This window comes from Bison bison, unplaced genomic scaffold (genome assembly GCF_000754665.1).
Source record: "Bison bison bison isolate TAMUID 2011002044 unplaced genomic scaffold, Bison_UMD1.0 scf7180017864198, whole genome shotgun sequence".
Lineage (NCBI taxonomy): Eukaryota > Metazoa > Chordata > Mammalia > Artiodactyla > Bovidae > Bison > Bison bison.
Genome location: NW_011494770.1, coordinates 5,227,452 through 5,239,630, shown reverse-complemented (window position 1 = coordinate 5,239,630; position 12,179 = coordinate 5,227,452). Strand labels below are relative to the sequence as shown.

General features: G+C 39.9%; 1 protein-coding gene across 1 annotated transcript in view; it reads left to right on the top strand.

Annotated features, from left to right (window-relative positions):
• Positions 1-4,752: 4,752 nt before the first annotated feature.
• Positions 4,753-12,179, top strand: part of PDE7B (phosphodiesterase 7B) — a 352,599-nt gene continuing 345,172 nt past the window's right edge. Inside the window, exon 1 of the mRNA XM_010844247.1 lies at positions 4,753-5,175. Coding sequence (XP_010842549.1) covers positions 5,155-5,175 — 21 coding nt within the window. The 5' untranslated portion in view covers positions 4,753-5,154. The remainder of the gene's footprint in view (positions 5,176-12,179) is intronic.

Sequence of the window (12,179 nt, the reverse complement as noted above, 5' to 3'; positions counted from 1 at the left end):
TGCTGGATCATTTTCAATTTCCCAATATCTAAACATTGGGAGCTCCCAGTGTTTAGATCTTGAGTCTATTCTCATTCCCTAAGTGATTTTGTGCACACCCATGACATTCAATACCAATTCGCCTTTGGTTCTGGACATCTCATAGATATTGTAAAGGTAACATGCTGTGTGGTATCATTTTAAGTCATGACAACTAAACCCAAATATGCCCTCAGTGCTCCTGACCAAAGAACACTGCTCTTTACTCTCCAGATGACTAGTTCACATATTCTCTTTTCAAACCTCCACCTCTCTTAGTCAATACTCCTAATGCCTATTCCACTGAGAAATTAGAAGTTACAAAGAATTTTCATTCACAATCGTGCAACATGACCACAACCCACCTAGCCCTACTTCTATTATTCACTCTGCCTTCTCTCCTGCTTCTATGGATGAATCATCCATGCTACTTTCTAAAGCCAATCACCCTTATTTAGTGTTCCATCACTGCTATAATAAGTTAACCCAGACTTTCATGGATCTGGAGGTGGATCTTGCTAGGTACTCTGCTTAGAGTCTCACAAGACTAGAAACAAGGGGTCAGCTGGTCTGTGTTCCTTTCTCAAGGTTCTGCAGGAAAATCCATTTCCAAGTTCATTCAGGTTTTCAGAAGAATCCAATTCCTTGCAGCTGTAGGATTAAGGTGATTTTCCTTGCTGGCTGTCACCTGGGGGTAGCCCTTGGCTTCTAGAGGCCTCTCTCTGGTCCCTGCACATAGGTCCTACATCTCAGAAACAGTTGTGGTGTGCTGAATACTTGTGACATTTGGGATTTATCTAACTTCTTATTCTGCTTCATCTCTCCTCTCTTTCCAGTCAGAGAAAGTTCTCTGCTTTTAAGGATCCATGTGATTAGATTGAGCACACCCAGATAATCCAGGACAATCTCTCTCTTTTAAAATCCATAACCTTCATTGTATCTTCAAAGTCCCTTTCACCATGTCATAGAATATATTCAACTGATTCCAGGGACTAGAGCGTGGACATCTTTGGCAGGTTATTCCGCTTATCACATACTCCATTTTTACTCCAATAATTTCTCCCTCTGTCCTTGCAACACTAATTATTTCTTCCAACTGGATCTTTTTTGACAGCATACAAAATACTGATATTTCTCCCATGTTAAAAACGCTTCCTTGATTTCACTTTCTTTCCAATTACTGTCCCATTTCTCTGTTCTCTTTGGATGAAACCACCTTCAAAGGATTGCTGTCTACCCCCAATTGTCCTTCCATTCTCTCTTGATCTTTCACCCTTTCTACCATACTAAACCTGATTTTGTCAAGGGCACAAAGGATTACACATTTTAAATTCAAGGGTCAATTTTCAACCTTCATCTAAATTTCGTTTTACAAAGCTTACCATTGAAAATTTCATTTGGCTTCCAGGATATCCCAGTCTTAGCTTATTTCTTACCTCTCGGGAGCTCCTTCTGAGTCTCCTTTGCTGGGTCTTCCTCATTTCCTGACTACTTAATCTCGGGCTACCTGAGGCTTTTCCATCTGCACTCATTTCCCTGGTAATTATATCCAGCTTCATGGCTTCAAATACCATGAATGGTGTTTGAATACCATGTGGTGACTTCCGAAGTTATATCTATAGCCTGAGACTGTCCCCTGAACTCTAAGCTTATATATTCAGCTACCCTTTCCATATTTCCATGTAGACATCCTATAGGCAAAGGTAACACATTCACTGTCAAACTCCTTATCTTCCCTCCAAAGGCCGTTCCCACTCTTGGTCAATGCCAGAGCAATTCTTCCATTTAATGGAACCCAACATATTGGAAATGTTAGTGGCTCCTCTCACTAATCTACCTCCTTTATCCCTAGTGTCCAATCCATTTAAAAATCCTATTATTTCCAAAACCAAAATATAATCAGAAGCCAACCACTTCTAGCCATCAAAGCCATCCATTGACACCACTGTGATGTCGGGCTTGTTTTATTTCAATATTTAATACCCTCTATCAGTTCCCTTTCATCCAGTCTGACCTCCACACAACTACCACAGTGAGCCTGTTAAAAAAGGCTAGTCTGCTTAGAACCCTACTTCTTTCAGAGTAAAAGCCAAAGTCTTTCCAATGATCAAGAATGCCCTACCTGATCTGCATCCTGTAGGCCCACTGCCATCTCCTGCTGCTCACCATGCCTCTACCTCAGAGTCCTTGCACTTGCTCTGTGCCTCTTCTTTCCTCATCTTGTTCAAGTATCACCTTTGAAATGAGACCCTCCCTAGATATTCAGTTTAAAATTGCTAGCCTCCATCTGACCAATAATGCTTCCTGGTCATATTTTTTCCTCCATAGTATTATCACTATTCGGAGAAGGCAATGGCACCCCACTCCAGTACTCTTGCCTGGAAAATCCCATGGATGGAGGAGCCTGGTAGGCTGCAGTCCATGGGGTCGCTAAGAGTCAGACACGACTGAGCGACTTCCCTTTCACTTTTCACTTTCATGCATTGGAGAAGGAAATGCCAACCCATTCCAGTGTTCTTGCCTGGAGAATCCCAGGGATGGGGGAACCTGGTGGGCTTCTGTCTATGGGGTCGCACAGAGTCGGACATGACTGAAGTGACTTAGCAGCAGGAGCAGCAGCATTATCACTATTAAGTACCCTATTATAAACTGTCTCCCTTCAGAAGAATCTAAATTTTATGAGGGTAAGGGCTTCTGGGTTAATCTGTTTGTGCTTTTCACTGCTGCATCTCCAGCACTTATAACAGTGCCTGGTACAGAGTAGGCAATCGGTCACTATTTGTTGCTATTGAATGAAGGTCCGGAACCACTCTTCCGTTTATCTCAAAACCAGGTTCTTCTCTTGGTCTTCCCCAAGTCAGTGTGTGGCAACTCTATTTGTTTGCTCAAGCCAGGATCCTGGAAAGTATCCTTGGTTCCTCTCTCTTATACCCCATATCTTGAAATCCTGCCAATTCCACACACACACACACACACACACCCTCCAAAATTTGGCCGTCTCATTCTGTCCACTGCTTACACACAAATTCAAGCTGTTATTGCAATGCCCTCATTATTGGTCTCCCTGCCTCAACTCTGGCTCCCCTAGAGCCTATTTTCTGCACAGAAGATAAAGGAAATCATAGGCTTTCTTTAGTTCAAAACAGTCTGTTAGGTTTTCTACCTGGGGATAAATTCTAATCTTCTACAGGGCCTGTGAGATGCTTCCAGATCTTGTCCCAGACATATCTCCCTGAACCCATTTCTTCCTGTTATCCGTTGTCTTCCAGCCACTCTATTTCCCTTTCTGTGTCAACATGCCAAGTATTCACCTGCCTCAGGCCTTCACACTGTTCCTCTGCCTGGCAGCAGAGCCACAGGTGACCGCTTTTTACTTCATTCAGAACTTTGCTCCCATTTGCTTTAAAAGCATGCATCCCTAATCATCATTTCTTAAACAACACACACCTGTGCATATGTGCACACACACAGATACACCTCTGTGCCCTTATTTTCCTTTATTTCAAAGCCCTTATTATCAACTGACATTATATATTAACCTATTTTTATTGCCTATCTTCCCTCTTCTCCAAAAGCTAAACTACATTAAAGCAGATACCACCTGTTTTGTTCCCACTTCTGTATCTTGAACATCAAACACGAACCCCAACAACTACAGTCTCACTTAACTCTAGTATGTAGAATCTCAGACAGCTATCAATATCTTCTTTCTCAAAGAATCTGTATTCATATTTGAAAAAGGACTCACCTTTCTTGAAAGTTGCGCTTACCCCTAAAACATTGTCTAAGGCAATGGAGAAATCAGATTGGTCAGTCTGGGTCACGTGCCCCTTATAGTTCTTCTGGAGGGGAGGGTCTTAAGGGAAAGGCTATGCAGTCTCTAGATAGAGGAAGGAAAGTCTCCAAAGGGGGAAAAAAAGAGAGGTTCTGTTAGAAGAATGGGGCGGGGGGGAAGAAGGGAGAGGATATGGGGGAGGCAGGAACAACAGATGGCCACCACCGAGATTTTCCAGAGTGGGAAGAGAAATACAGGGATGAGCTGGGGGCCCTGGTAGAGGAAGTCTCCCTAAATAACTGTACCTTCACACAGTTTGGGCGAGAACGTGCTGAAGCCCCCGGCATGCTTGTGTGGCATCCCTGTGCCCTGCTTCTTGAATGAGTCCCCGTGGGGAGTTGCAGGAGGGATCTCCATGGCATGAATAATCCTGACGCTTCACCACAGAAGCTGGAGGAAAGAGAGAAAAGCAGGGACCAGCAGCATAAACATAATTTCTGTTCTTCACTACACAGAATATCATTCACCAGCACATACATTGGCGCAAGTCTGCCTCCACGGCGATCAAGATTAACAACTCTTTGAGGGAAGGGTAAAAACGAATGAGTTCAAAAATAAGCAACAGCTGGCTAGCGGGCAAAGGTACATACACACGCATTGGGGGAAAATAGAAATCTTTGCCGCTCTCATCAAGCTCAGTGTTTCTCATCTTGTTTTGTTTTCAGATACACCTCGCTGCAAGGTATTTTAAATTGTTAAAATTTATTCCTGAAAATAGAAAATGTGTCTTGGGTGCTCCTGAGAGTGGGGTGCCCGGGCTCACCACAGGCACACACACACACACACACACGCATTCTTCCCATAGCACAGCACTTTAAAATTAATAGCACATGCAGAGGAAAAACTAAACCCTTTGACGTCACTCTTGAAATGAGGAAACATAAACAGAAAAGGCTCCACTCCAGTAAGCTGCCAGAGTTGAAGCCGATTGGTCTCTGCTTTTCCTTGCCTGTGGCAACTGACAGCACCTCCCAGCCCAGCAGGCCGGCTGCCTGCTCCCCCAGCCAGTCGGTGGGTCTGGGCGCTGCAGCAGCCTCAGCTCCATCCCAGCGCTTGCTGGGAGAAACGTGGTGTCCTCACCCACAGAGAATCTCTTTCTACCTTCCTTCCTTCCTTCCCGATCTCTCTGTGTGCTTTTGTTTTTCTTTCTTTCTTTCTTTCTTTTTTCCTTATTTTTTCTTAATTATATTTGTAATCCTGGATGAAGTTGCTGGATTCCGCAGCACAAGTCTTCATGAACAAGCGGCAGCGCTCAGAGATTTCACGGCATTCAGAGGTCACAGAACTGCCACTATGGTTAAATGTCTTGTTTAATGGTTGAGGTAGGTACGACAGATTTCAGCGGCAACTCATTTTTCTTGAGAGAATCCCAGGAGAGAGATGGCAGGAGTTTTATTTTAAATGAACCTGTATGTATATATTTTTTGGTCTGTGATTGTTACTACAGCAACCAGCTTTTGAATTTCCTTCCTTTTTCTAGGCGAACTGACTAAACATTATCACTTACCCTGAATTAACTGTTTCATTCCAAGCAGCCTAATGAGACACTCTGGCCTTTTCACTGCTCTTTGAGCCCCTCCTGAGAGGGTTGTTTTTTCCCCTTTGGTTTTTTTTTTTTTTTTAATGAATGCAATATTTCTTCTCCAATGTAAATCTTAGAGTTGAGTCAGTTTTTCTTTTTGGTGGGGCAGGACAGGAAAATACTGGTAAAGAGATTGGTGAGGGTTGTGGAACAGGGAAAAAGAAATTCCGTTTTTCTTTTGAGTTTGTTATGTTGGTTGATAGAAGATGAAGAAATTAGTAGGAAGGGAGAAAGAAGCTAATAATGAGACCGAAGGTAAAAAAAAAAACCTATGGAAGATGTGTCCGAAATATGAACTCTTGGGGAAAATGCAATTTATCAATTTGTTGCATTTTTAAAAATGTTCTGGATTTGGAAGTCAACAGAGGAGATCCAGGCACTGAGTTATATGATCAAATGACTTAGATCTCCTTATTTATAAAGGAGAATAAAACTTCTTTCTTAGCACTGCAAATTTGCTAATTGTCTTCTCCTACAATAGTTGAAAGCAGAGTGAGATATTTAATTATGGACTTGAGTGAGTGATCCTGGGAACTAATTAACCATCTATAGGTTCTGTTCTTCATGTGTTTGGCTAGAATAACTATTAAAATGTTAGACTAAACCTCTTTGCCCCTGAAAGCAGGCATATGTATTTATATACATAAACCACTAAATGTTGCAGGAAGCAGGGCAATTAAACCCAGGGTAATGTTGTTTTCAATGGCAGAATATTATTGTAGGTTGAAGAGAACCTCTGCTAAAAATCATTCCTATCTAGAGTCAATTATTGTAAGAGCAATTCAAATAATATACGGTTAATATGGATTTCCTTATTACCCTTCTCAAAGTTATGCAATAACAAGTAAGACAGGATTGTTTGAAACCATTACTCTGTTTCCAAAATTTCTTGATATTTTTCAAAGGTTTCTATTCTCAACATTAAGAGAAATTTCTAAAACTGGGTCATGTTAGCAGTAAGATTAAGCAAGGTGTGAAACATTGTGCATTTCAAAGAATTATGAAATTAACTAAGAGTGTAATGTACCAAGTTAAGAACTGCAAAAATATTAGCCCTGAAATGCAGAGGATGTGATGTGAATGGACAATTGCTTTTCTGCAGTGCCTAGTGGGAAAACAAGGACTTTGTGTGTTGCAAATGCCTAACTGCCGCTCCTCCATTTCCTCTGCTTTATCTTTTATTACTGGCTGGTGAAACAAAGACGAGTGTCAGTAGTTACGTTTTGATTGACATTTTCTCTAATACAGTGAAGTCGCTTTATGTATGAAGTAGAAGCCCAAAGTTAACAAGTTGCAACTCCAGAGTCTGTATCCTCTTTATAAGGTTTTTCACCTGACACTGTAAGCTGTCTGGTTTCAGAGTGTACTCTGTTGAACATGAGACAAAATCAGTGGTGACTATATATATGTCAGCCAATTAACTGGGAGAAACTCTTATGAATCAAGTGACTTAGGGCAAAGATGGAAAACTCCAAGATGTGTCAGGAGCAGACATCAACTTAGAAAAAATAACTGCCCCAGTACATTTTGTAATGCCTTACATGATGTTCAGCATAAAGTTCCCCATTGTCAGTTCTCAATTAATACCTATTTAAAATGTTTGCTGAGAATTTACTACCCTTCATATATTATAATTTAAATAAATTTCAAATATGGTATTTTCAACTATTTTTGAAAAAAGTTTTTGATGTTAAAGTCCAACCTGACATATAATCTAGTTAGGAGGGCATTTTGAACATTGACTGCTGTTCTTTTCAGTCAAAGGAACCTGTTACCCCAAAACAGATGCAAAAGTAAGTTTCCTCAAAGTGAGATGGTACCGCCTGGGAAATGCCTCTGACTAGGAATTAATCTTCCAAAGTTGACTTTGTTAACAAGGCTCCAATCATAGGGGAAGCTGCATGTTGACTCACAGAACATGGTATTGGAAGGAATACTTTAAGCAGTAAACTAATCCCAAGCAAGACCAAAAGATCTTCATTATATTAAATAGAACTATCAAAAGTGAGAATCAGAATAGACTTCAGAACATCTAAATGTAAAACCTATTAGGTGTTCTAAGTGGTCTAACTCGCATTGACTGGTAGCAGGTAATTTATCAAAGGAGGTAGGTAACTTACTGAAGAATCCTCAGTGTTCAAAAATTTTTACCCAAAGACTCCACCATCCCATGGATTCAAGTTATCTGTCCCAGAGAAGTTCACAGACAAGCAGGGAGCTCTCTTCTAGGAGGTGCATCTAGCTGGGGAGAAAGAGGTTTGGCATTTGGAAATGCAGTGAGAACCTCTGTATCAGTGCCTTCCCATGGTGGCATCTCCATTTCTCCTCAGAGCTTCCCCAGGGGCATCCTCACGTTTCCTAAGAATGAGCCTTGGGGAGCATATCTATTGCTCATGTCAGAGCCATGGGTGTCAGGACCATTGACTTTACAGTCCCCAGGTGTCAGGACCATTGACTTTACAAGCATCCTAGATGACTTTGTGAACATGCTAACTTTGATTCCTGAGGTGATGCACACTTGGTGTATTGTGTGTGTGTTATGCCTGACTATTTGCAACTCCATGGACTGTAGCCCGCCAGGTTCTTCTGTCCATGCCAGTTTCCAGACAAGAATACTGGAATGTGTTGCCGTTTACTACTCCAGGGGATCTTCCCAACCCAGAGATCAAACCTGTGTCTTTTGCATCTCCTGCATTGGCAGGCAGATTCTTTACTATCGTGCCACCTGGTAAATAAACAATGAGTCACTTGGTATATTAACAATCTTTAAAGTGATGATACAGAAGTTTGGGGGAGAAATGGGGAAAAAAGGATGTAGAATGGACTTCTCCAGGTCAGAATACTAGAGTGGGTAGCCTTTCCCTTCTCCAGGGGATTTTCCTAACCCAGAGATCGAACCCAGGTCTCCTGCATTGCAGGCAGAGATTCTTTACCAGCTGAGCCACAAGGGAAGCCCAAGAATACTGGAGTGGGTAGCCTATCCCTTCTCTAGCAGATCTTCCTGACCCAGGAATCAAACCAGGGTCTCCTGCAGGCAGATTCTTTACCAAGTGAGCTATCAGGGAAGCCCAAGTATAACCCAAAGTGACAATATCTACTATATTCCAGGCATGTTAGAGATTTGAATGGAGTGCAATGAAATGTGTCAACATTCTAGTGTATAATCAAGGCAGTTATACATTCCCAAGAATCGCTTAGGTATCCAGATGATTTAATTTGTACCCAGAAAGAGATTGCATGGTGCACACTAGAAAGAGGAACAGATAGAGACGGGACCAGTGGGCACCCTTATTCAGGCTCTAACTAGTTGGGAAACACTTGCTTACTCTTGATCCCAGTTTCATCGCATATAAATGAAACTGGTTGTATTGGATTATTTCTTACAGTCTTTTTTTGATCAAACTTTTTATAGCATTCTTATCTGGGAATTTAAAAAATTCTATTTGTGTATAAAAATGTGAGTGTCAGACTTTTATTTTAAAAATTACTATATGTTTTCCACATGTCAAGATGTGGATAATATATATGTAGTGATATCCATAAAAAATATAATGTTTAAGGGAGCCAAAGTTTTTCCATTGGTTGATTAAGCTATTGTACAGGTTTGAGATGGTGAATTAAATTAACGCATTGGTAGTTTCTCTATCGTCACTTGAATTTGGAACCATAAGAGTTCCAAAAAGCAAGAGTCCTTCAAGAACTTTGACAGCAACCCCAGATGCCAGTAGCCAGTTGGTACAAGCAAAAATGTTTCCTAAACTGTGATGGGCTTGACCACTGATGCGGTGTCATATGGCAGGAATGTCCTTTGTGTCAAGAAACCAATATCCCAAAGTGGCTCAGAAGAACTGTGTGAGTTAAGGCAAATTTCTTCAACTTTGGAGGCCTCAATTTCCTCTGCTTTAAGATGAAGATCTTGGAATACTTCTAGGGTGACTTTTTCCTTTCCAGATTCTGTGCTTCACCATGATAGGTTAATAGTGACTCGTTAGCATTAAACTCTTCTTATTCTTCCACCTCTCCCATCCTTCATTTCTTCTACTTCCCTTAAAAGTTTGCCTGTATTCAATTATCCAAATTTATATAATTTCACCTCCAAAATACCCTCATTGTCAAGGGAAAACAGAAACAAGTCCCTGGGTTTTGGGCAATTTCTCTACAGGCTGACTATGGCTCCCCAGGGAAGACCGTGTGTCCTCCCCCCATTTCTGTCCTCTGAGGCTGACATGCACATGCCCATGGCTGTAGCACCCCTTCAGACAGTAAAGGGACATGCTTTGAGTTCATTGTATCTGGAGACTTTAATGTGACAAGTGTCTTTTTCCTAAGTGCCAATCATTGTCTTAGGCTTTCTGTATTATTTCACTTTAATATCTCCTCTGCTCCAATTCTGGTTTCTTTAGAGAATAACTGAACGTGTGTTAATAACTAAGTTGGAGGAATCCTCAGAAGCATGTTTTTGGTGAATTGATTGTCCATTGAGAATCTGCTGGTAGGATCCTCCTTGGGTCAGAGCATTCTTGCTGGCATCTCCTTGGGTGTTGATTTACAGTTAGCATCTCAAGTGTGGAGAATAGGGAGCAAGGTTTGTAGCTTCAGATAAACCTAAAAATAACATGACACAAAACACACATAAGCCTATTAAGCAATATATAATTCTTAATATACTAGTGTGTAAATAAATACCCCAGTATTTTCAAAATTAAAATCCTTTCTTGGATGCTTTGCACATTTATTTACATACAGTAAAGAAGCATGAAAATAACAGCCTTAGTCAATATATTAGTAAATAAAGCTTGTTTTATTCATACCCCTCCATCCTTTCCTGTCCGTCCACACTTCCTTTCTTCCCTCCTGCCTGTTTCCTTTTCTTCTCTTTCTTGCATTTGTAAGGAGAAGATGGAAAAATTAAGATTGATAATGAGACTTTGATGGCATTTCCTCTTATAAAATTTGAAGTTTTTTTGTTTTAGTTTTCCTTTCTAGTGGCTGGTGAATTTGCATAAAATTTTTCATTAAAATTCCTGCTCAGATTCTTTTCTTATTATTAGCTTTTATGTTTTAGATTCATAATTAACATATAAATAAATATAACAGACATCCTTTCTACATGATGAAAATCATCATTACCTACTTACTGCTTCAAACACACAGAAAAAGATTTTGTTCAAAACAGAAGTTTATACATGATTTAAATATACTAAAGGATCTTTGAGAGTTTTAAGAATATTCTTCTTTTCCTTTGAGATGGCAAGTGGAGTCCAGGGTCAGTTTGGTGTGAGGAGGTATTTCCGTGGTTTCAGATAAAGACATGGGAGGTTAGTATATACCTGTGCTTGTGTGCTAAGTCACTTCAATCCTGTCCAGCTCTTTGTGACCCTGTGGACTGTAGCCCACCAGGCTTCTCTGCCTATGGAATTTTCCAGGCAGGAGTACTGGAGTGGGTTGCCATGCCCTTCTTCAGGGGATCTTCCCTAAACTGGTCAAAATTTGATATCTAAAATAGAGATACTTAACATTCAATATTTTACATATTTGACTCTAGTAAATCTTAGTCTAAGAACATATCAAATAATGTTTATTTTTGCCTTCTTTGTAATATAAAAACTCAGAACTATCTAAACTAATAATAAGTGAGTTGTTGAGTTCATTATTTTAAATCCATAGACTAGAATATCATATTGCTATTTAAAAGAATAAGCGAGATCTACCTGAACAATCTGGAATGATTTTCAAGATGTGACAAGTGGGAAAAAGCTACATTAGCATTTGTATAGCTACATATACATATTCACACACACTGTTTGAAAATGTCTACAAATTCAAATAAAAACAACAATGGAAGCCTCTAGGATGTAAATACTGTAGAATTGCTCAACTTTTCTCACCACAAGTTTATTATGTATGCAATGGAAAAATTATGGGTATCTATTTATTTTCGCATGATATTTAAGTTAAAGGTGAGACAAAAACTAGGAAATAAAAGATAAAGAGTTCCGTTTTTTAGTTGCTTCATTAGATTCTTCCTTCAATCCTATTGCGTTTCCCTCCCTTGCCTTTGACACAGCTGAGGAGACCAGCTTGTCCCTGAAGTCAAGAGAGAGATAGCCCAGCTTTCCTGCTTGAGTAACTGTGGACCAATCATTTCGCAGGGCACCCAGTGTCCTCACGTACAAAACGAGAGTCTTAGTTGAGCTCAGAATTCCTTCCAGCTTTCATATGTGTTTCAGAGTTTTCATAAGAAAACTTGCTGGCCTGCTGCCTGACAACTATTTGAGACTTTTCTCCATAAACTAAATGTACATATTTTACTCAATATATTTTATTGGTTTGAGCGCTTTAAACTTTCTGTTTTAGAATTAGTTTGGTTTAATTTTTCAAACTAAATATGTGCATATTTAACACTATAGTAACACTATATTTACTCAAATAGTGTTTAAGGAAACCACCCATCATAGACTTTTTAAATTAAAATATGCTATAATATCATTTATGCATAAAACATTAGAAAATACTGTGTGTATTAAGATGTGTATTTTGCGCAGTAATACAAGCAACAAATGCTTCAGTTTCAATATGATTTATACATTTCTTGGTTTTTCAGGAGGGAAAAAAAAAACTTTCATTTCCCTTTCCCATTATGCCACTTGCCAGCTGTGTCCAGCCAGATGAAAGAACTCAGTCATTTACAAAAGTGTAGATGCATTCTTGTAAAAGGAGATGCTGCAGTAATACAGAAGTCTA